The sequence below is a fragment of the Hippocampus comes genome, unplaced genomic scaffold (assembly GCF_001891065.2).
Source record: "Hippocampus comes isolate QL1 unplaced genomic scaffold, H_comes_QL1_v1.1 scaffold157, whole genome shotgun sequence".
Taxonomy (NCBI): domain Eukaryota; kingdom Metazoa; phylum Chordata; class Actinopteri; order Syngnathiformes; family Syngnathidae; genus Hippocampus; species Hippocampus comes.
In genome coordinates, this window is record NW_017805149.1 from 774536 (window position 1) to 798858 (window position 24323).

At 42.6% G+C, this 24323-nt stretch overlaps 2 protein-coding genes and 1 non-coding gene across 5 annotated transcripts; 2 read left to right on the forward strand and 1 right to left on the reverse strand.

Annotated features, from left to right (window-relative positions):
* Positions 1 to 1309: 1309 nt before the first annotated feature.
* Positions 1310 to 20869, forward strand: gpr153 (G protein-coupled receptor 153). Of its 3 annotated transcripts, none has more exons than XR_002168050.1 (6): positions 1451 to 1907; positions 7043 to 7472; positions 9108 to 9297; positions 11161 to 11345; positions 17328 to 19063; positions 19212 to 20869. XR_002168050.1 is itself a non-coding variant. In XM_019868131.1 (6 exons), the coding sequence occupies exons 1-6, from the start codon at positions 1555 to 1557 to the stop codon at positions 18099 to 18101; spliced, it is 1860 nt and encodes a 619-aa protein (XP_019723690.1). In that variant the 5' UTR covers positions 1451 to 1554; the 3' UTR covers positions 18102 to 20869. The 3 variants fall into 3 exon arrangements, 2 of the variants coding, with proteins under 2 accessions (XP_019723691.1, XP_019723690.1); XM_019868131.1 differs by having other exon boundaries at positions 7043 to 7205; positions 7278 to 7472; positions 17328 to 20869; XM_019868132.1 differs by having other exon boundaries at positions 1310 to 1907; positions 17328 to 20869.
* Positions 20870 to 21343: 474 nt separating this feature from the next.
* On the forward strand, positions 21344 to 21415 carry trnam-cau (transfer RNA methionine (anticodon CAU)). The gene has a single exon. It is a non-coding gene; the product is annotated as a tRNA-Met (tRNA).
* Positions 21416 to 22412: 997 nt separating this feature from the next.
* Positions 22413 to 24014, reverse strand: her3 (hairy-related 3). The gene is made up of 4 exons (XM_019868095.1): positions 23613 to 24014; positions 23431 to 23526; positions 22981 to 23065; positions 22413 to 22909 (listed from the first exon to the last, which is right to left on the reverse strand). The coding sequence occupies exons 1-4, from the start codon at positions 23826 to 23828 to the stop codon at positions 22491 to 22493; spliced, it is 816 nt and encodes a 271-aa protein (XP_019723654.1). The 5' UTR covers positions 23829 to 24014; the 3' UTR covers positions 22413 to 22490.
* Positions 24015 to 24323: the final 309 nt, after the last annotated feature.

Below are 24323 nucleotides of genomic sequence, written 5' to 3' on the forward strand. Positions count from 1 at the left end.
CCCACGCCGCTCGCCTGCACGGAGGTCTGGCAAATGAACCACGACACCATCAGCGACTCTCTTGTGCAAGCGCTGGTTGTGGTGATGATGATGATGATGATGATGATGCTGATGAGGTCATTGTCAGTGTCCCCTCTCAGGGGTACTGCCCACAGCCCGCAGCACAAGAGTGTTTGGACACGCCAAAAGACAGAGAATGAATGTGACAACATGCCCTGGCTGTGTGGCGAGCATTTTTCACCCCGCAGTGGGAAGAACATCATTCTATTTCTTCCGGTGCTTTGGCTCGTGTTGCGTCGTAAATGGTGCTGTAAAAGTAGACTCTCACCAGCAGTAATATTTACAGTATGTGCATGATCTTTAATAGCTTGTTGTGACAAGGTTTTTATTCCGTTTTGCTGTGCCCCGTTCGCGCCCGTGGCTCATAAACGATATTTTCATAAACGCTTAAGTATCTGTGATTTAGCTGCGGTGCAAATGAAAATATGCTCAGTTTGCAGTGATATGAACACGGGCAAATATGATTATTATTCTTTATTTTATTTTTATATTTTACTGCGACATCAAGAAGCCCTTTCAAATAACTATGTTGTGTTATTTGTACAATGACTTCATTTGTGGATGTTTGCCATTTTGTGTGTCCTCAACAAAATGTCACTAAGGAAGGAGTTGTGAAATTCTGGAAATAGCAGTCAGTGTCAGCACTAACACGAACACTGTCAGAGAACAAAACACATGTCAGGAAAAGCCTACTAGAACATTTGAATTTTATTTGTGGTTAATGAGGCTCTCTTAATTGTGGCAGGTGTGTGCGGACGCCAATTCGACATGATTATGAACGTGATGGGTTAATTCAGAATATAGCCACATCCCAGCTCTTTATTTACACTTGTTCTACCAAATCATCTTAGGTGTTTATTACAGCTTCACATCTCGGAAAGATTTATTTTTTTTAATTGAGTGAACAGGTCACATCAGTTGTGTAAAAAAAGTTTTAACTTGATTTCTCACAATATCCTGGCATTTTACCAAGGGTGTGTGGACTTTTCTGATCCACTGCTACACTGGCAGCTTAATTCTTGGATGTTGCTTGCGGCTCTTTTCAAAATAGCCCTGCTGACTGATCACTGTTTCTGCTTGAAGGACGCCCAATGAATGACTTTCGGTATTAACTGTAATACAGTGTGATGATTCGCGTAATTAGTTGACTGGGAAGAGGGATTATGTCTGATGAAGGATTAGTTTCAATTGGACCGACTAATGGCGTTTGATGACATGGCCGCCCCCGCTCTGTTTCCGATTCCCAGGCAACCAGCCCGGATCCGCCACCCTCTCCCCGCTCACCTCCCACCGCGTCGCCCCGCTGTCGTGTCGTCGCCGTGCTGTGGCACTTCCCATGGAGAGTGCACGCCCGCCCATGTAGGATGCCTGCCTCGGCCGACGCCCTGCATCCCCTCCTGCCCGCCGCCGCCACCTCCTCCTCGTCCTCGCGCGCCTCCGCTCTCGCCAACAGTTCATTGCGGCCCCCAAGGCTGTGCCCCGCCCGTCTCCAACATGGTGGATGACATCATCAACGCCAACACGTTGGCTTGGCTGGTCTGCTCGGGAGTGTCCATCCTGGCCAACACGTGGAGCATCCTCAGCGTCAGCGCCAAGCAGAAGAAGTGGAAGCCGCTGGAGTTCCTCATCTGCACGCTGGCTGGAACGCACATCCTCAACATGGCCATCCCCATCACCATGTACTGCGTCATCACGCTGCGCCGCCAGCACTCCAACTACGAGTGGAATGAGGGATTGTGTAAGGTGTTTGTGTCCACCTTCTACACCCTCACGCTGGTCACCTGCTTCTCCGTCACCTCGCTCTCTTACCACCGAATGTGGATGGTACGCTGGCCTGTCAACTACAGGTGAGCCACCTTTTCTTGTTCTTTTTTTTTTTGTTTTGTGTGGAGGGAAACAAAACAGACTTGGGTGTGAATGGCGGGATATGGTCCTGAACGAATTATCTTCTCAGATGGGTTCACAGTCTGTACTAGGTGACGCTCCTCTCCAGCCAATGCTTCTATTTGAGTTCACACCATGGAAGAATATTCCACAAGGAGCATCTGCCAGCTCTGGCCTTCGGCTCCATTTGGCTCCAAACCACAAGCGATATTAGCAAAGTGACACTGAATAATAAAGATTCCCGTGAGCAGACAGCATGATCTTGCAGTAACACAATTTGGCCTCGCAAGACTCCCAAGACATCTGCTGTTCACACATCGACGCTTGCTTTGCAATAAGATGTGGTTGCTATTTTTAGCTTGGATACGTGATGATTTCTTTTATGGTGGTCATTTTTAGGCAGTAGGACCTTTTTTTCCCCCCATTTGGCCAAATTTGTAAGTATTTTTACACGACATATTTTTTTAAGATGGTTTATCGTAGGATATTTTTTTGGGGTGTTGTTTTGCTTCACATAGAAACATTTTGCTCTGCTAGAAACTATTGGCGCAGATGAAGACAGCTCGCCGAAGGCACGCCTCAAAGCGCTTTGGTTTGCTGCAGACCATCTGTTAAATGACGATGATTTAAATTCTCATTTTGTGGTCGCCGTCCAGTAGCCAACAAACGCAGCACCTATGAACTCGGTATTGAGCTTTGCAGAGCGACAAGCTTGCGGTGTGGTGAGTGAGATGTGCAGAAAGTGTTGCGGTGATACGTGGTGATGATCGAGACGTCTCACCCTTAGTCCGATGCTGAGAAACGAAGAATGAGTTTGCCTTTCGGGCATGATGCATTTACAGTTAGCTTGGCCAATTTGGCAGCACTGCGGAGACAAACAGATGCTCAAATTCGCAATCTATCACACTTACACGCTGGTGTTTTAGATACGAACTGGCCGTAACATTAGGCATACCTGCACAATCTAATCAAGTCCAGCACAAGAGTTACATTTGTTTTGGTCAGAGAGGGAGTAATTTCAAGACCCAATCAAGTGAATTTGGAGATTTTCTTATAATGCGTTATACAAGTTGGAACATATGAAACCTTGTGAAAAGACAGAGAACTATGTTAGACTGAATTGTGGAGCGGTACTGTAGCTTGAAACATTTTTTCACCATTTCAATTGTCCTGAACTCTTGGGTCTAGCTAAAATGGGGTGATTCCGCCCCGCCCCACGATATGAAAACCGAGCGCCCTTGTTAGCATCTGTGGTTACCCAGCGCAATTGCGAGTTACGTACTGTCGTTATTATAACGACAGTGGTACTTCTACTTACGAACGTCTGTCTCTTCATGCGAAATTTTCAAGTTAGGAAACGCTTCACCCGGAAATATCGCCTCTTGTTACGTAATTTCAAGATACGAAAGGTAAAAATACAGTATGGGCTACTACTCGCAGCTCAGAGTTTCCCGAACGCAACATACTCATAGCTGCTCTGCCATTGGCTATTACCTGGCATCTTCCTGGCATCCCATTGGCTAAGAGGGACATCTACCGAGTGTGTCTATGTGTGTAGATAGATAAATAGGTAGATATGTGTCTCGTCAGCGTCCTCGTCATTCGCCCCTTGGGCCATGAGACGTTCTGATAGTTTTACGTAATTGTGAATCACCCAGAAAAAGTGTTCACCAGTCGGACAATCGCTCACTACGCTGATATTTGCCTTGGACATTTTAGAAAGATTGTTAAAAGCAAATGTCCTTGGATCAGTTCTTTACAAAACGCCAGGCAAAAACCACTTCTGAGAGAGAACATGAACTAAAGAGGGCAAAAAAAACGATGAGGATGCAGTTAAAAGTTAAACGACCACCATTTTTATTGTTTATTCTTTGTTTTTTACATGATGCACAACTCTCATTTATTGTTCAATAATCTAATTGTAACATGTATTTGTTACATATTTTGAGGCATTTTTATGCGTTAGAAAACATTTATGTCTGAATTTTGTGGGGGCTTGGAACGGATTAGGGCATTTACATGGAAAACGTGTCTCTGCTTACAAATTTTTCTAGTTTCTAGAAATGTCTTCCAGAACCAATTAATTTTGTAAGTTGAAGTACCACTGTATATCCATCTCTACCACGACAGAAAGCGGTTAACTCGCCATCCATGCCTAAACCCTCGATGCCACAAATTACATAACAGCTCAATGTCTCTATTTTAACGAGCCCGCCACCCGTCTGCCGGCCGATGGGAGCCCTAGAAGAAGCCCGTTAACTAGCGCCTTTTTTCGCAGCATGGAAAGACTTGGAAGGCCTTTGCGACATACATTTCAACCACTGTTGGCTTTAAGCGCATATATTTTTGCAGCTCGAACATTTAGGCATAGGACAGATGCAAGATATTTACAACATTCCTCTCTGTTTGTGTGTCAAATTTTGAAAGCGCTCATTTTTACGCCACTGGGCCTTTGACAATGTGTTTATTTTTGGGAGTGTACTTTGCAGCGGTGTACATTGTACACCTGTATCATCAAATATGCTGGTTTCCTTGTTCAGTCAAAAGATGAACAGCTCACATGAGCTATTTTACACCACTGTGAAAATAATAAACATTGTACAATTAATTATGAATTGCTGACTGTTAATCAAAACCAGGCTCACCGACGTGACTAGCTGGTGTATTGTCAACTAAATTTCATGAATTTGTCCCAATCACACCCATCAGAGCCGCTTTTCACTTCCCTTCTCTTTGGCATTGTACTCGCCATTTCCTTTCAGTATTCACTTACTTGTAACAACAGAATTGTAGAACAGTAAAAACGCCGTGTGGGGAAACGTTCGTTTTTCATTCCAGCGGTTCCATATTTGCCCAGCTGAGCTAGCTAGTATGGCTGCCTTGTCTCTGACATTAACATACACTGACAGCCTGAATAATGAATTTCAACCTTGTCGTGGTGTGCTGCTGCTCTCTCACAGCGTCCGCTGCCCTTTGCGACGCTCATTCACGCAATAGATTCAAGCTGCTTAGTGATGCGTTCTCACCGCTATAGGAACTGTTGGCATGTTGAGGAAAGGCTAGCATTTTTTTTTTTTTTTTTTTTGCTCATAATGACAACAAGACCTCCTTAGTCTTTGCACAAAGCTGCAGAAGCTACTGCTGCCCTTCATTTTGCGACCATGTATGTGAAATAATCCTTTAAAAATGGATTAGGACATGGAAACAACAATATTTTAATTTTTTGGGGGGTGTATCTTTGTTGATGTTTTGGTGGATTTTGGCAAGTGCAAATATCAGACATGCAACATTTATTCCTGTTCTGCTGAAGGAATGTGGTGAGTTCTGTACTAATGCAAAACAAATGTACCCTCAATTCTACGCACACAAAGTAAATTAAAGCCACACCCCCTTGGTGCACATCACTCTCCATCAGCCTTGCGGCCAATTCAGATCAAGGAGCCAAATACAAAGTAGGAACTGCCACGCCGATGCTATTCATTAACTCTGTAACAGTATTAACAGAGCATACTTGAAGGCAAAGTTATGTGGTCGTTTTAAATACACAAAGTAGAATTCTCTTTGTTTTATATTTAATCTGACAGTAAACCTCAACCGGGAGTGACAATAAACAACTTGAAGCCTCTCTATTTTTTTTTTTTTTTTTTGGAAGAATTGCTCTGCTGCTTGGAGTGAAGTGAGTTGAGTTCACGGCCACCACACATTTTTGCCTGCAAGTCAAAGCAAAAAACAAAAAAACATACCAGCCTAGGCTGAAAATCCAAAGGACGTGACATCAAAAACTGGAAATACAAGTCACTATATTTTGAATTTGTGTCAGCTAAAGACAAAAATATTAAGGTTTGTTGCACACGCTGTGCTCTCAAAGTGTTATCTAGCTTAAAAAATTCAACGTTAAAAAAACAAAACCAAAAAACAATAACATATTCCCAGCACGGTATGCATTCAAGCTTAAAGAGAAAGTCCCAGCATAATGTGTGACTGCAGGACGCTCCCAAATGTCATCGTTTTTATAAACAATGAACATGATAAATGTCAGTTAAAAAAAGATGTTCAGTGAAGTCTAGAATGACTGTCTATTCTATTGTTTTTAATCATAAAAAGTAGTCCATTTATGGCAAGTGAAATCCGGAAAAGACACATTTTTCAAATAAAAAAAATTAAAAAATCACGTTAAGTCAAAAAAGGTTGTCTTTATTTTATTTTTACTAAAAACAATATTTATTCGTCAACATCACTGTTAAAATGCACTTCTAGTTCACCAAAGAGGCCAAAAAAAAAAAAAGGACAGGTGTCCAAGTCAAAGCCCGGGGGCCAGATCTGGTCCGCCACATCATTTTATGTGGCCCACAAAACAATTCAAGCATGTCAACTTCCGTGATGCTTGCTAAAGTCTGAACCAAAATTTCAAATGGTCATATATAATGTAATAATTACAATATTTGAACAATCCATTATTCTTGACTTCTGATGTCTAAACTAGTTATCAATTTGTTGTTCACAGTGTATGTAAACGTGGAGGTGGTTAAACTTTTATATGGTTTCCCAAAATTCATAACAGCCCTCCAAGGGAAACCGTAACTACAATGTGGCCCGCGACAAAAATGAGTTTGACACCCCTGGAAGTAATTTGTAATAACTGAGTTACTTTTTCAAGTAGTAAGATGACACTTTTTTTGGGGGGTGAAGATAAAGAAAATATGCCTGTGAGTATCATGATATTATGTGATTTTTTTTTAGCCCATCATTGGCATTTACCGTGAACATTAAGCTGGTGGACTTAAAGGGACAGTCATATGGTTGTTTTAGTTCTCTTTATGTTTAGTTTGGCAGTAAACTCTGAACTGGTTGTGTCAGTCAACAGTCTCAAGCCTCTTTTTTAGAGAATTGTTCACTCTCTGACAAACTGCTGCTTAATGGGAAGTGAGCTGAGTTGAGATTGCTGCCGCCGTCTAGCGTTTGTGTCGTGAACGGTTGCTCGCAAGTCAAAGCAAATAGGAAGGGGGGTTGCTCGTAAGTCAAGGGGCAGCCGTGTGTTGTTGTTTTTTTGTGGGCTGATTCGTGTTTCCTGTTCTAAATTGTGTATTTGTGTTTCCAGGTTGAGCAACACCAAGAAGCAGGCGGTGCACACGGTGATGGGGATCTGGATGGTCTCTTTCATCCTGTCCACACTCCCAGCAGTGGGCTGGCACGACACAATCGACCGCTTCTACACCTCCGACTGCCGATTCATTGTGACAGAGATCGGCCTGGGGTTTGGGGTTTGCTTCCTGCTCTTGATTGGCGGTAGCGTGACCATGGGTGTGATCTGCATCGGCATTGCTCTCTTCCAGACCTTCTCCATTCAGGCAGGCCACAAAGCGGACAAGAACAAGTTCAACGTCCCCACCATTGTGGTGGAGGACGCTCAGGGCAAGCGCAGGTCCTCCATCGATGGCTCGGAACCTCTCAAGACTTCACTGCAGATCACTTACCTGATCAGCGGTATTGTCTTCATCTATGACTTTCTCACCGGCTTCCCCATACTGGTGAGTCGACCGCATGAAAATGCCAATCATTTTGCTCCTAAAACATGTCTTTGATCTTCAGCAAAAGATTGTGTGATGTACGGCGTGGCCTTGAGATGCGTGCAACACAGCAATTGGCACGTCGGTGTCCGTCGCGACCCGCCGGAGGCTCGTTTCACATTTTGACTTCACTTGGCCTTTGCATCATTTTACTCTTGACAACTGTCAACCCTCTTGACAACGGCATAACCAATAAAACCGACGGTGGAATGATGATAACATAATTTGAGGTCGAAAGTTCCCTTTTCCATTTCACCATCGCTTCATAGCTCACCGTTCATTGTGTTTGGGGTTTGCTTGGAAAGAAATTCAACGGGACGACTGGAACTAATCATTCCACATAACACCCCGATGTGGAAACATGCCATGCTGCTATATTATTTACATAAACCAAAGTGTTCCTCCTGGTCCACATCCGAAAAGTAGGCCAGGCTCAGTGCTTATGGATGATGGCTGTATTTTTCCATGAAGTCAGATAGTGAGTGTGTGGGCCCATTAAAGGGAGCAAAGATCGTTTAGGAATGCACGGGTGATCTCCCCTCTTTCACAACAAGCATGTCACTATCCACATCTTTGTGGGAACACGAGTCCTTGAAGCTCCTTGTCAACGAATGAAGGAGCAAGCCCTTCTTTCAGCCTGTCACCATTTGGCTTGCAAATTCCAGCCCCGGGCTCTCATTCATTTTTCACAAGTCGATTCATCATGTTTGCAGGCAGAACTGAGAGCGTGTAGCAAGCTTAAGACTGCTTACATTTGATGCAAAAAGCCAGACGACTAAGCCCGTATTCAGAGAATGTTCCGGGGCTTGTTGTCACCATTTGCTTGTCAAATGTGCGTTTGTCATATGGTTTAGGTTAAGATGACTGTCTGTATAATTGTGACCGGATTACTGCATTCCCTCAGTTTTGTTGACCTGTGCGCAAGTTGTTTTTTTTTTTTTTGGGAGGGGGGGGGGGCGCCAGTGTGTGATCAAGCACTATATTTTGGAATAAAAAGTTGTCATTTCAATCGGAATAAGTTATATCAATGCACATGTGATACCGCTGAGAAGCATCCGAGTTTTATTCATACTCCAGTGAAGAGGGGTAAAGTGCTGTCAGCCTCTCACGACAGCACTATAAGAAAAACACACTTGTCATCGGCACTCGTTACTCACTCACCTAGTCGGAAGTCATTGTACTGTCAGACTGCAATCGGGACAATGCACGTTCCATTTTCAAAATCCATGTGGCAGTTCCTGATTATCCATCCATCCATCCATTTTCTCTTGCACTTATCCTCATTATAGTCGTGAGTGAACTGCAGCCTATCCCAGCTGGGCAACAGCCAATGGCGGGGCGCATGTAGACAAAAGCAACATTTACGCTCACATTCTCTCTTTGGTGCATTTACCATGCATGCTTTTGATCCGTGGGTGAAAGTCGGCGTACCCTGAGAAAACGCGTGCTAGCATGGTGAGAAAACGCACGAGACTGTGATAACCAAAGTCCCAAGACAATGCTCAGTAGTTTTGAACATTAACAAGGAATTTTGAATCCATCATGTTATAAAGTTTTTTTTTTTTTCTCTTTTTTTAAACGTCTCGTTCTGCCCAGGTGGTGAGCTTTGCCAGTCTCAAGTTCGACCGCTCATACAACTGGATGGTTGTGTGTGTGCTCTGGTGCTCCATTGTGCAGTCCATCTTGTTGCCCATGTTCCTGTGGGCCTGTGACCGCTATCGGGCCGACATCCGCTTGGTGTGGGACAAGTGCGTGGCCATCATGTCCAATGACGAGGTGGACGAGGGTAAGCCCGCCTCCCCCGCAGTCAAGTCTTCTCTCCACCCCCCACACCCGCACCTTCCCAACATCCTTTTTTCACTCCTTTCTCCTGACCCAATACCATGGCTGTCTCATCACCGAAATGTTTTTTGTTTTGTTTTTGTTCATGGCCATGTAGATTATCCAAAACTGTTTTCACTGCTTGTGTCAGCCACTGTTTTTTTTTTTCTTTTGCTAATTTTTTATTCTTTGGTCAATTTTATTTTTATGTGTTCTTACGCTTTGGTAAGGGGGTTTAAGCGCCACGTGTAATCATGTCCATGTGATAGCTGGAATTTAAATGGAATTTTTAAAAGTACTTTTAACTTTGGGGATATCTCGCTGGTAAATAATCACGAAAGGCGACTTTCTTTGCATCAAGGGGAATTTGATGATGGTAGTAGTATTGTAGAAAAGGAAAAGAAGGTGCGTAGAAAGCTCATGTTGGATGTTTAGGCTACATTAACACACAGCCGTCAGCCTTTTTTTGTGCATAAAAGTTGTTCTGTTCCTGATAAATTCCAATAGGACTCTCTGGATGAAGTCCCTGTGACTGGGAGAGGCCGACAGAGGCAGCAGCGTGTGACTAGCCAACAAAGACGATTATACTCTTTGCCCGAGAATACAGTCCTGAAATAAATACATTTTTAAATTTCCCCCTGAAATCCATATTATCGCGTGATCTACACTTTTAAGTGTCTATTTACTCAGTCGGAATGTGCTCGTATGTACTGCTGTAAAATGAGCACCGTGTCCCAAAAAAAAAAAAGAAAAAAAGGGAGTGGTTGCAATTCAAAGGCCATATTTACCTCGCAGCACTTTGTTCACTCCATTGCACTTAAGATGGGTCATTTTGGCCCACAACAGCAGGACGATAAAATAAATGGCTCCCGTTTAATTTGGAAGGAAGCAGAAAAGCATTTGGATGCCATCATCATGGTCAGATTACCCTCACGTCAAAGAAAAGAGATTCCCCAAGTTTAGTTTTTCTGGATGCAACGCTGACCTAGTTAGGAGTTTATTCTTATTTCATTTTTTTTTAAGTCGGACTGACACTGACAAAATCGGGTTGAGGTCGTTTGGGTCATATTATAATCTTTTTTTTTTTTTTTTTTTTTTTTAATGGTGTGGGCTAAACTTATGCATATCAGTATTTTGTCTGATGGTTAAAGTGAATTTGCATCCTCCACAATCTCCCCACCCCCTCTCCGCCCTTTATTTCCCTCACCTCTCAAACATGTGCGCCCCCTGGTGTCCTTTCATGAGAAGTGCATGTTGTCCAGTCAGGGGTCATGGAACAAACACCGGGTAGCCAATATTTTGTGTGATAATTAACACCTCCAGTTCTCTGCTTTCTTTTTCCAGAGGGCTTGCCATGTATAACTCATCACAGTTGTATGTATAAGGACTGTTTACTGTTGGTTTTTTTTTTCTTTCTTTCTTTTTTAAATTTTTTTTTTATTACGAAGCTGCTGACTTGCATGCCCACCTGCCTGTGCAAACGATCTGCTCTCTTTTCATCCCTTTGTCACAGTTTTCCCTCAAATGCAGCATTTTATAGTCAAGCTCAACACATCCTAAATTAACTTGACTGCTCCAATTGGGACCGTGGATGGGGATTATTTTTTTTTTCTCCTCTTATTTGTGTTGATTTCTGCATTCAGAAAGCATTTAAAGAGAAAGCCATTTTGATCTCAAGTCGGTTTCGCCGGACAAAGTCAAACCAAAAGGCAAACCAAATCAGGAAGCAATTGAACTTGTCTCTATTATCTCTTCGTTTGTGTGTCTGTCTGTCTTGTGAGTCCGTTGCTATCTAACCCTGACGCTCGTGCTTTTCTGCACTTTGTAGAAAACAGCCAAGATGGAGGAATTCATGTCGACTTAATATTTGACAGACCATATGACTATAGCTCAGCGCCTGAAATCGTGACCGTAGACCGTAATGCCAAGTATGAGTTCTCAACCTTAGAAAGGGGGGTCCCGCAAGGGTATCCAGTGAGGGAACAGCAGGAAGATAAAATGCAGTATTTGCAGGTATATTCTTTGATTGATTTTTCTTCATTTCTTTTGACTTGATCACATGACCTATTTTGAATGACACTTCATTGCTAATGTGCATGGTCAAATGGCATTGTGGGCCTTGAACAGACATTGTGATGCTGTCAGAGATGCCATGTGATTTGTGTGCTGTGCGTGTGCTTCGATTTGCTTTTTTTTACCTGGCTCCCGAAATTCTATCGATTCCGGCTAGCCAATTTTTTGGGGAAAAAAATAAAGACCATCGGCGCTCCCGCCAACACAACGTCAAGACATAGTCGGCGCGGAGCTTTTTGGACAATGAGTTTTGCCTTTATGCGGCGCCACATTCGATTTGAAATAAAACCAATCAAGATGAGGTTTAGGGGTAAAAATTCAGCTTTCATTTAAAACACAGGTGTCAAACTCAAGGCCCGGGGGCCAGATCTGGCCCGCCACATCATTTTATGTGGCCCGCGAAAGCAGCTCAAACATGTCAACAACTTCCATGATCCTTTCTAAAATGTCGAATTTCAAATTCTCACATGTAATAAATAAGAGATATATTCTAAGCATATACTTTTTACCAAACCCCTCATGATAGCAACTTAAACAATCGTTGAATCAACAGTTATTCTTGACTTCTTTATATGGTTTCAGTCATAACGGCCCTCCAAGTGAAAGGCTAACTAAAATGTGGCCCGCGACAAAAATGAGTTTGACACCCCTGATTTAAAATGTTCCACAAAAGTATGACGTTCACGCTGTACAGGAATTTAGTGTACTCCCATTCATGCAAAATAAACCAGATACTTTTCAGTTATTGAGTTGGCAGCTCCCGATAGGTGCCATTACATTGCAAATCAATATTTTAGCCTGGATTACCGGAGCAGAGGACGCTTAAAAAAAATCAACTGAAGTAAAGAACAGAGGAACACTCATGATCCAAAGAACACCACATTTAGGGGTTGAACCGACTAGTCGACGAGTCGACTTTACGGCTCCACATCAGCGTTCAACACTTGAGGCCGACAAGTTGCTATTCGCTTGTTTACGGCATCTCCTCTTCCCAAGCGGCCAATTCAGAGAGGCCCTTTGACTCGACCGCCTACTGCCATGACCCGACTAACAGCAGCAAAAATGTTCGGCCAAAATAAGTCTTTGCATGTCCAGTAGTACAAAAAATAAACTGGTTGTTGAAGAGCAGCGGGTTTGCCAGTAGCTTGGCTGGCTTCCACTATCCCGATCGGCGCTCGACTTAAAGACTATCGTGAAGTACAATCAAAGCACAATCGAAATATCAACAGTTCAACATGGAAATGCGAAAAAAAAATTTTGAGCTTCCTGATCATGTCCTGTCTTATAACGCGCTATGATCTCGAACGCAACATGAGACTGGCCAGTTTATTGAAGAGAAATGTGTCAAGGTCTCTTACGAATGACAACAACTACAATTAGCATAATGGTGACCCTGAGATTTATTTTCATTTGTTTCTACGCCTGTCTCTGAAAATATGTAATTCAATGACGTGGTCCACAAAAAATCAAATAAATCCCAAGCCGCAAACGGTCATAGTCGGTCATTCGTGAAAGCTAAGTGCCATATTCGAAACACATTTCGTAGGTCTTATTTCAAATCAATTGTGGCAAAGTATAAAAACAAAGACAATCAGGCGCTTCTTTTCCGATGGCCTTCAGCCTTCAAGGGCAACTCACCAAACCCTGATCATCATTTTTTTTGAATTCCATCATGAATTATTTCGGCAAACTTGTCATTCTGGCCCTGCATAATACATTAAAGTCGCTCTGAAGAGATATGTTGAGCAAACCAGAGCTGATGAAATTCACTTGCTGAGCCTGGACCGGGAAGACTGTTGATGATGTAAGCTGAGAGAAAAAGTTTCTCTTTCTCAGTTTTTCTTTTCTTTTCCATTTTTACTTTTGATTTTTACAAATACATCTCAACACTGTGCCATCTTTGTCAATTTAACTTGACAGGACCTTCGGTTCCAGTCTGCAGTCCCGGCAACGGACAGTACTTTTTTTTACTTTGGTCATTTGGTTATGATCTAAAAAAAAGAAAAGAAAAAATTGGCATTAAGGACATCTTCATTGAATGAAACAGAGATGTATACAGTAGCCATCACTTCATCCATCACTTCACCAATTGTTTGTGTTTAATTAAAGCACCCATTGTAATTTTCAACTTATGAGAAACAGACGAGCATAGCACCAGAAGACATCATTATAAAGTTGTGAAGTAGCACATTCAAGAGAGAATCGGACCTGTTGTTTTTCTTAAATTTAAATTCATAATTATCTACTGATTGTACAGTAAAGCCTCTGTGGCTTTTTTTTTTTTTTTTTGTATTTGATGCGTGTCCTATCCTCCCCCACGTGTCCTGCATTTCACGCCACTCGCCATGCTTGCGCTGCCCTCTCTCTGCCCTGGTGTCCCTCACACCGCTACTGTATCGTCTGCTGTCTCACCTTTTCTCTGAATTTCATCAACAAAAAAAAAAAAAAAAGCCACCGCAAGGGTGCAGAGTGACATGAGCCTCGTGAATATGACGTCAGCTTGACAAACATCTTCCTTCTCTTGCATAAGTTAGCAGGGCAGAATGGAATGTGAGTAGCCTATCCATTATGTTAGAAAATATACAATACAATTGAGATCGACACACACTGACCGGCCACAATGTGAGGAACACTTGTGCTATCTAATAAGATTCATTGCAAGAGCTCGACAGACAGTTCCTGATAATGACGCTTGATATCGGAGAGGAATGAATTTAGTCTTGAAAAAAAATATTGCAGGATTATATTTAGTTGTTTTTATGTTCTCGTTTTAATGTCCATGTTAAATATGGACTGTGCTATGTATGTTGGCTTGACGTGTAAAGTAAGAATCTTCTTTTAGTCTTTCCCAACATTCAGGCCCATTGAGCCAAGGCACATTATTTTACTTTAGAAAAATTTCACGGCACACCACCAAACAAAAATGTTGCAACAAGTATAGACTGTATACGGAATTATCGATGTTTTCATTTAATTTGACTCACAAATTCAGTCAGTGTGATCTTTGTTGTCAGTAGCAGTGCTTTAAAACTGGCAATTTAAAAGCGATGAAAAAAAAAGGCTGCCGTTCTGCGAACAGCATGTACTTGTCTCCACCGATCCGTGACACAAAAAAGTTTGGGGACCACTGGGTTAATTAATTGCCCCTTCTACCATTCAGTGGAAGCATATTTAATTGTTCAACCTGTCACGATATGACGCTAATGTGCGATGGTACAAAACTTGGGAATCACGACTCTATTAGATTGTGTAAATGCTCTTCAAGTTGTGGCCGTATATTTCATCTTTAGTTGTATATTTAATGAATTTATCTGTAAGATCCAAACTACTGGAAGATAATATCCATCAAGAGCATGTTAAAATCCCCGTGGTAAAAATAACCAGTGCAACATTTTGCATAACGTCTCTGCTGATTATCAGTACATAACACAACACAACACAACTCTCCAAAAAGGTTAGGGATATTCAGCTTTGGGGTGAAATTTCAGGATGAACCTACAAGGTGCTACAACCTTTCCGGGTTTTGAATGCACTTGTCCAACTGATCAAAGTTCCGATACTTTCTGCACTACTTGCTGTTTTCTAACAGGAACATTAACGTCCAAAATCAGAACAGGTGTTTGATTCATGAAAATCTCCAAAGATGTCCACTTCTATGCCTTTCTGTGACTCCTTCAATTTCTCTGTTACAACCTGCTGATGACACGTTAAGATTGGTAGCCACTTCCCTCTGAGACCATCCTGTTTGAATACTGTTGGATCAATTGTGAGGTGCGGTCTTCCTGTCCAAAATGTCCAAACGGCATCATAAAAAAGACCAATTCATAGGCTGGTCGATTTACATTAGCCGATATGAGGCCTTTTCAAGGGAATAATGAGTGGCTGGAGTTACGCTGATGGAACACCAAATTCATCTTACTCTCTCATGCAACAGCAAACGCCGTTCAGTTGGCATGAGAAGGAAGTAAAGGACACGAATGGATGGCAGAAGGTTATTTGGGGTGAATGACATCCTCATCCATCCTCTCATATGGCCATTAAGATGCAATGTCTGCACGTGTACACACTGTATGTCGATAAGATTGATAGTCATGCTTTGAGGGCATTCTTAGTTTGTTGTTCTATCCAACTTGATAAACTTACAGTGTGAGTGACATCATTTGTGCATAAAAGTCCTGCATTCTTGAGTTGGGCATGTGCAATCAAAAGTTAAAGGATGGTCAAGCAAAGGTTGGAATTTTAGGTGCATCCTGAAATTTCAACAAAAAGACCCCAAATGTTTTTTTTTTTTGTAAGTAGTGTAGAGAGAGTAACTGATCAGGAAACTTATCGTCATCGTTGCACTGCACGTTCGGGTCAGGGTTGGGGAAAACGATAAGAAATGATAATAAAACGGTGTGTTGTGACAATGAGATCCAAACAAGTATATCATGTGATTTATGAGCAAGAGGAGGTGTGTTGCGGTTATGACGCAACCGCGCGCAACACATGGAAAGCAGTTTGAGCATTTATTTGATAACCTTGATATCTGGCTCGAATATAACCTGGCAAACGACAGGCTTGGAAATGTTTTTTTGCCGCTTCCGCCTTCAGCTCCTGCTTTGATATTTCTGCACACTTGTAAGACAATTTTTAACGTACGGGCAGGAAAGCCACATGCTACTCATGAAGCAAAACGGCGCACGAGTGGACAACTGGGTGCTTCTGATCCACTTTGCGACATCAAATTTTGCTACTTAAGATTTAGCACTTGAATTGTGGCACGGAGATGTCAGCGAATGCGTTGTTTTGCCTCACGAGTAGCACGGACACTAGTTGTCCTACTAGTCAGCAGAAATGTCATACAGTAATAGAAGGCAATAGGAAAAAGAGCGCTACTAGTACCTTACCGAATCACCTGACTAGTGTGGACAATGTGAGTACTTCAGCTAGATATCAAGGATGTTTAAAAATTTTTTCAATGCATTTATTCTCTATTCTTCATATCCAGCTCAAGGTTGTACTAGTAGGCCAAACGTGGCACTCGCGATGGGAGGGGAAAAAAAAAACAAAAAACTCCACAGTCACTCGACGGGTGAAACGTAGTCATTCTACGAGTGTGCTACTAGCGTGAGGACAAGTGCAAACGACCACACGGACCTTCCTAAATGGTACGAGTAGTGGAAAGCACAGCCAATTTACTCAAGTCTGCACCCAAATCGTTCTACTAGTGCACTGAATTGTGTTACTTGTATGGACAAGGAGTGTTCTAGTACGAGGACCTTAAAAGATGAATATTGAATACATGTATCAATGATATCCATCTGTACCATATAGATTAAAAGTCGCAGTGGAAAAAAAAAAAAATCAATTGTTCAACTAGTATGTTTGTGCTAGTAGCACACGGACCTTACCTGGGATATCAAGGCTATGGAATAAATGTGCGAACAGACTGGTGTCAAACTTGGGGCCCGGGGGCCAGATCTGGCCCGCCACATTTTTTTTTGTGGCCCACAAAAGCAAATGATCTGCATCAGCTTCATGTTTCTTGACAAAATACCAAATTTGCAAATTGTCCTGTGTTTTGAAAACATGGAGACATCGCAGGCATTTTTTTGTTTGACAAGAAATGAATGTCAACGTATTTGAACAAACAGATCTTGCCGGCCTCCGATTTCAAAAGTAGTTAATTCATCGATTTGTTGCGTGGATGTAATATGAGGCCATCGTACGTTTATTTGGGTTCATAACGGCCCGTCGAAAGAAAACCGTCGCTCCGACGTGGCCCGCGACAAAAACGAGTTTGACACCCGTACGCGAACGTCTTTCCATAAGAAATGCCTTTTCTGTTGTGTCTTGACGTGGACAGCCCGTGACCACGCATGCACTCACGAGCGGGGCACTTGTTTGGGGTTTTTTCCCCCCCTTATGTCTTTCCTCCAGGTGCCCCCTACAAGAAGATACTCCCACGACGAAACCGACATGTGGACCATCGACCGGATCCCCCCCTCCTACCTTCACCGGTGGGGCTCCAGCGAGGACATGATAGTGAGTGGCCGCTACAGCTCCACCTTGCCGCGCCGCGAGAGGCGCAGGAACAGCCTGGTCTCCTACCACGAGGAGAGCCACCATCATCACCACCGGCACCTCCATCGCAAGCGGCGGCGCTCTGAGGACACGCACTCCCTCAAGCACCTGCCGCGCGTGGCGTGCGGCGCCTACGACTACCGCGACGACGACCCGCGCTGCTTCAGCCGCGACGAGGTCATCAACTTTATCGACGAGACGCCGCTGCCAAGCCCCAGGAAGAGCCCGCGGCGCGCGTCCTGCACCGTCGCCCTCATCCCCAGCGTGTACGAGCGCCACGCCGTCCTCCTGCCTCACTTTGCACTCACCGACTTTGAACGGGAGCCTCAAGCGCTCCGGCGCTTCTCGGAACACAAAAGCGCCGCGATGAGCTCACCCGACGGGACCGGCGGTCACGGGAGCTGCGGCAAAGGTGGTCGGGGGGTGGGCTCGCCTGTGGGGGGCACCCGACAGACTCCCCCACCTTCTTGCAGGTCCAAGGCGGGGGTTTCGGCAGCCGACTGGGGCCAGCACAAGCAGGCGAGCTTGGGGGAGAGTAAAGGAGGCACAAACAGTTTTGTAAGCTCACCCTCGGCATCCTCATCGGGATATATCACATTTCACTCGGATTCTGTTGGTTCCGCTTCCTGAAACAACAACAACATTAACATTTCCCCTCTAAATTCTGATACTTTTTTTTTTCTTCATCACGTACTCAAGCCTTCCCTGCTTTTTTGAAATGTGTGCATCCGCTGCTTAACCCTCCTGTTAGGTCCGTTTCTATGGTCCACCAAAAATGTTCATTCGTCAAGGTGACCGGCCGCATGCTTAAACCTCAACAAAACCAATTTCCAAAAAACACATTCAATTTCTTGCTCCCAGGAATGAAATGAATGAGTCTCCAGCACGTAAGATTTATACGGGCTATTCTGAAAGTCGCTGTGCACTGTTACTTAACAATGTAGACGACAAGAGGCAAGTCACCTTGTGTTTCACCCATTTTACAATCACTTTTAAAGTCACTGTGTTGAAAATAACCCAAAATGGCTGCAATAGCGAACCCCAAAGTGTCCAAAAGCGACTTAACTCATGCTGTTTGTTTTGTTTGTTTTTGTTTTTGACTGCATTGACACCTACCTGCACGTTGGGTCAAGATTTTGATCCAATGAAGGGGGGGTAAGTAAAAACGACCCACACGGATGAATTATAGCTACCAAGAAATGAGTCACCAGTTTATCAGTACAGCTGTGGTTTAAAATAATAAATGTATTACTAATATTTTCAAAGAAGCAGTGACTTCTCCCTGTCAGTTTGATGGGGCTTTTTTGTTTTTTTAAACACCGAATACAGTACTCTTCTGTTCACAACCCAACTATTTTCTGGGAATGGGCCATCTGCCCTGACGAGAATTTGAATCTGCCTCCTTGTGTTCAAAGTCAGCGGCGTTACCCACTGATCCACCCCGCTGCCACTGTCATTTAAGAATATTTATTTAAAAAAAAAATACTTCAACTTGAGTACACCAAAAGCCACGACCAGATTCAACTCTTCAGCTCGGCCAAATCCAATCTTCAACCTGACCTGCTGGGTCAAAAAAATTAACCCAACCTTGGGTAATAGGATCCCAATCTTCTGAAACTTCACAGCTGCTCGGCTAGTGGGTTAGGAAGCACAACACACCATTTGTTTATTTTTTGAGGGGCTGTCAGAATAATCTTATGCCACAACCAACAAAAATTGTGCCAGAAAAATACTGAAGAGTCTTGTCCCAATTTACTCACAAATGTATGTACCGAGTGTGAAATTTGGGCCTATTCTAATGAACACAAAGGTGATGTACAAACAGGAAGTCATGACTTATTCTGTTGTTTAAAAGGCAATGGTCGGTTACGCAGGTTGACTGTACCTCTTGCTAGCTCGTGGAAGAGCACTTCAAGTTTCTGCTTGTCACTATGCATTGCTGGGATGGATGAATCAGAATTAAGTGTCCTTCTCGCTTATCGTGTTTCGACAGAATACCAGCGGTACATAGTTGTATTCTAAAAGCAGGTCATTTTTAACAGCACATGTGTACCTCTTGTAATTTATAGTGAAACATGTCTGTTAATATAAATGTAAGCTCATATTTTGACATACTGTATGTTCTTTCTGTCGTAGGGCTGCGGGGCGGGTTCCAACTTCTTTTGATAGTGTCACAATAGTTATGGTTTCTTTTTGTAATGCGGGTTATTATGTAAATTGCACGCGATGGAGCTGTATGCCAAACATCACGCTTCAGTTTGCATCTTGGGTTTCAATTTTTCAAAAAAAGTATCAGCGGCACAATAATAATGATCACGTCCCAAGCCACAAAAAAAAAAAAAATCTGCTTGCTCAATGTGAAATCTGGGCCAAGGTAACTGACAGTTGAAATTAGTGTTTGACATTTAATTGACTATTTAAAAAATATATATGTTTCAAAGGAAAATTTGTTGATAGTTTTAAACCTTTGAAGAATATAACAGGAGGGTTAACTATCCATCTCCCCTTCATGTCATCATTGTGGAACGGTGGCTCTTCACCTTTCACTTTCCAGAAGCTTCATCGACGTTTATTTTGCTCCAGCACAAGTGGATTTTTTTCTAGACGTCTTCTTTTTCCTCTTTGATGTTGCTCCCTGTAAAATGCTGATTATATGCATTTTTTTTTCCTTGACACTTTTTTAAAATTTCCACCAATTACTGTAGAGCAGCTTTTGTTTCCCGATGGATTCTTTCCGACTCACATAATACATTCTCCATATTTATGTTTGGTTACAATGTACAACTTGTTCCCAAACTGTACAAGACCATTTTTCAAGTTTAGAGTGGCGGTCCCAACCTCTGCCGTGGATTACCATCAAATGTGAGGCCGCCAAATTACTTCTGACAAAGCTGAAGCCAACATTCATTAATTCCTTTCCATGTGAAAGGTTTGGAAAAAAAAAAAAGCGTCCAACAGCACGGTTCTACTACTGCAGGCTGACTCGGCATAGCAGCATTGCACTCAAAATTGCTCGGGCATCGTCATCGATGACAAAAATAAAAAAATTTAGCAATGAAAATGACGGATGGCAAAGAGATTGCACAACAGCATATGCAAATGAGGAATGAATATCAAGGGTTACGTGGAACCGTTATCCAATAGTTGCACGTTTGTCCATCTTATTGTCTTCTTATCCAATGTTTTCTTCCCTATTAGTGCACGTTCATCATTGCGTTCTCATCACATCCCCGTTTTCAGAAGCCGTTGACTTTCTATTGTATTTACAAATCTGAATATATCATTTTGTAACATATTCCAAAATTCACGAGTCGATGAATGATGTTTAATTGTTATGAGTTCTTAGATGACTTTGTTTGGAAAAAAAAAGGTTGTGACTGAGTAAATGCAAAAGATTATTCAAGTGCGTGTGTGCTTTTTTTCCCCCCTTTAATCTCTTTTCAGCAGGAATAGCAACAAAATCAGGTTTGCAATGCAGAGTTGGGGTGCCAAGACAAGGATTAAGGTTTCAAACTGATATATTTTTGGGTTTAAATTGGAGCTCAGGTTTGGGTTTCAAACGTGGATTAGAGTTTAGAAAAGAGGGCTGCAGGTCTGGGTTTCAGTTTTCACATTAACTTTTCAAGACAGATGGTTAAGATTTTAAGTTAGGCTTTCAAACAGGGTTTTGGATTTAAATTAAAGCTTTAGTTCCAATTTAGGGGTAAAAAGTAGGGCTTTATGCAGAGAGTGCAGTTTAAAAATAGGGGTTCAAGCCCATGTTCGTTCGTGTTTAAAAGATAACGTTTCGGTTGGGGGTTTCGAGCCAGGGTGGGTTTTGAAGGTAGAGGTTTGAGCATTTCAATTGAACTTTAGGGCATTTATGTAGTACCAGCAGAGTGGCGCAGCGGAAGCGTGCTGGGCCCATAACCCAGAGGTCGATGGATCGAAACCATCCTCTGCTAGCTGACTTTTAAATGGATAAATCGTCACCTTTCCAGCGGTTGAGTCGAAACATTCCAAAACGTCTTTCACAAAAGAAATATTTTGTGCTCGATGAAAATAAATCGATCATTGACAGAAAAGCGGGAATTTGGACACGAGTGAGCAATGTGTTTGTTGTATGGCTTCCGTGCCGGGCCCGGAGCACGTCTAGCCTCTTAAAATGCGCTCCGCTGAGTCCAGTCTGATGTGAATCGCATCATCTGACCTAGCTCCTCCCAGGGTGAGAAACTTTTGGGAAGGCGAGGCGAACAGATCCTTCGCACAATGTTAGAGAAGACTTCATAGAGAGTATGAAACACCGCTGAAGGACATTCATTTTTCATACAGTCTCATGTACGCTACAATTTGATTTCTTTTTTTTTTTTTTTTTTTTGCTTGCTTCCGGGTTGATGTCATCATTTAAACCGCTAATCATCAGGCTAACCTACGTTTTTTTTGTTGCTTGTGTAAGCTTATGTTAAATTATTAATTATTTTCATTTTATATTCGAGCATTATGTTCTTTTGTGTTACAGTGACCTAGGTTATATTCTGTTTAATAATTGCTTAAACAAGTTTATGTTGATATTATCTGATTGGTTAAGGAAACCAGGAAGTGTTTGGTGTTTCCGGGAAGGAGGCGTGTTCTTGTTCGTTCGTTCGGAGGTGCAGACGTTGGGAAAATAAAACTGCCTTCAAAGGATTCCATCTCTCCTTTTGCCCATTTTTAAAGTAGAGCTATCCACAGAAAAACTACGAACCTCTCAACTTACACTTGCTTCTCGGTTGATGTAGTCATTTTAACTGCTAATCATAAGGCTAACCTACGTATTTTATTTAGCGTATAGGCTGAACACTCCCACCGCCCCAAAAAAGGAAATTGTAAAAAAAAAAAAAAAAAAGTAATAAAAATTGACCAATAGCTCTCTTTGGGCGAACGGTGTACATGCCATTGACGATATTGCAATATGCAAGAACGGAGTCTTATTATTGTCATTTTTATTCAGAAAATAGAAGCGCACAACGTTTCTATGAAAAGGCGAAGCTTTTAGGGTCCCTACCAAGGTCTCCACATAATGTGACGGGGGCTGCCAACTTCACTGGGACTTTTAGGGTGAAGTTTCTTGACCGTGGCTCGTTTATCCAGGGCTTCTGTGGTCGGGGCTGCGACCGACCCACACCGCGTGGACCCTTTCTGGGTGGTGTCTTCACTTGAGTGAAAGTGAGACGCGTCGTGGGTCCTTGGAGAGCTCGCCTTGTCGTTCTCTGCTCTCCACGCCGTTTCTCGCGTTTCCGCGTGGGCTACATCGCTGTCCGTGGTCCTGCAGATGTGCAGCGGTTTGCAGCTCAACGGCGCCATCTTGAGGCGCTGTCGGTCGTTCACCGTGTCAGCCATCAGCAAGTAGTGTTGGAAATTAGCCAGACAGCTGTGGTAGCCTTTCTGGTAATCGGAAAGTTCCCCACGCGTGGAAGCAGCTGCGAACAAGAGCAATGCGTCAGTCAGGTTAGATGGGGGCAAAAGTGAAAGTGGATGTGTGCAGACTTACAGGTGGGAGAGTTTTTCTGAAGGTGCTTCAAATGTCTCACGGTGAGCTCCAAGATGTCCGCCTTCTCCAGTTTGCGCTTCCGAATCTGCGTGTGCAAGCAAAATCGAATTCGTTACAGTCAAAACGCACATCTTTCAATACATTTCAGGGAAACGTGCATCACAATTAAAATTCTAAAATTACATTGTGGCCTTTACGATATCTTTTATTTGTTTATTTTCATTATTAGTATCATTTTAATACTATAATTATATATATAGAGATAGTTAGAAATGACTTATTAGTTTGAAGGATAGGACATTGTACATTTGCCGGAACATTAAAAACAATGAACAGTGTTGAGGATTTTTTTTTCAATTCTGATGATAAAATCTTTTGAGTATTTTGAACTTTTGGACTGCCCAATGGCTGTTTACTAAATGAGAGCTAGATGAATTCGTTTATGCTTACAGTGCTACTATAGTGGCTCTCCAGAAGGCATTTCAACTGGTCCAAACACTTGTTAATACGGGCCCTTCGTTTCTTCTCCATCAATGGTTTGGAGACCTGGATAATTGAGATAACATCATAAATACATTTCACTGAACTCCGCCTTTATGAATACCGTCACAAAGTTTTTTCTTTAGACGTACCTTACTTGCAGTGATTGAGTCGGACTTGTCCACACAGTCAATAGTGGCCACCATTCTGTTTTTTTTCCCCTCACCCCCTTTTTTTTCTCTCTCTCTTTCTGTCTCTGTCTCTCGAAGCGAATTTCTTTCCCTCACAGCAGCCAAAAAGCGAAAGTGGACCACGCGCGGGTTTATATAGACACACCCACTTAACATCTCAATGCAAAGAGCCCCCATCCCCTAAGACGTTTAAATGACCAAGCACTGCTGTCATTTGGCCGCCAACAACAAGCACATACCAACACAGGGAAGACACCTTTTTGTTCATTTTTTGGGGGGGTTGAATTTATTCAAGTTTATTTCGTTACATGGTTGCACGAAATAAAATCATCTTGATGCAGATCCACTTTTTTTTAGACTTTACATCTCATTAATTTTTTTTTTTGGGCATAAACTTGTCAAAGTAAAATGGAGTAAATTCAACACACTCATGTTTGTTCTTTCGGACAAATATGGCTGCATATTTCGGATTGAGCAAAGTGGCCAATTGCAAATTGTAAAGGGCCTGGATTTAAATTTTATCTTCTTCCTAGTAAAGCCTTACGGCAGGGGGGTCAAACTCATTTTTGTCGCGGGCCAGATTTTAGTTACAGTTTCCCTTGGAGGGCCGTTATGATTGAAACCATATAAAGAAGCCAAGAATAATGGTTTATTCATCTATTATTTAAGTTA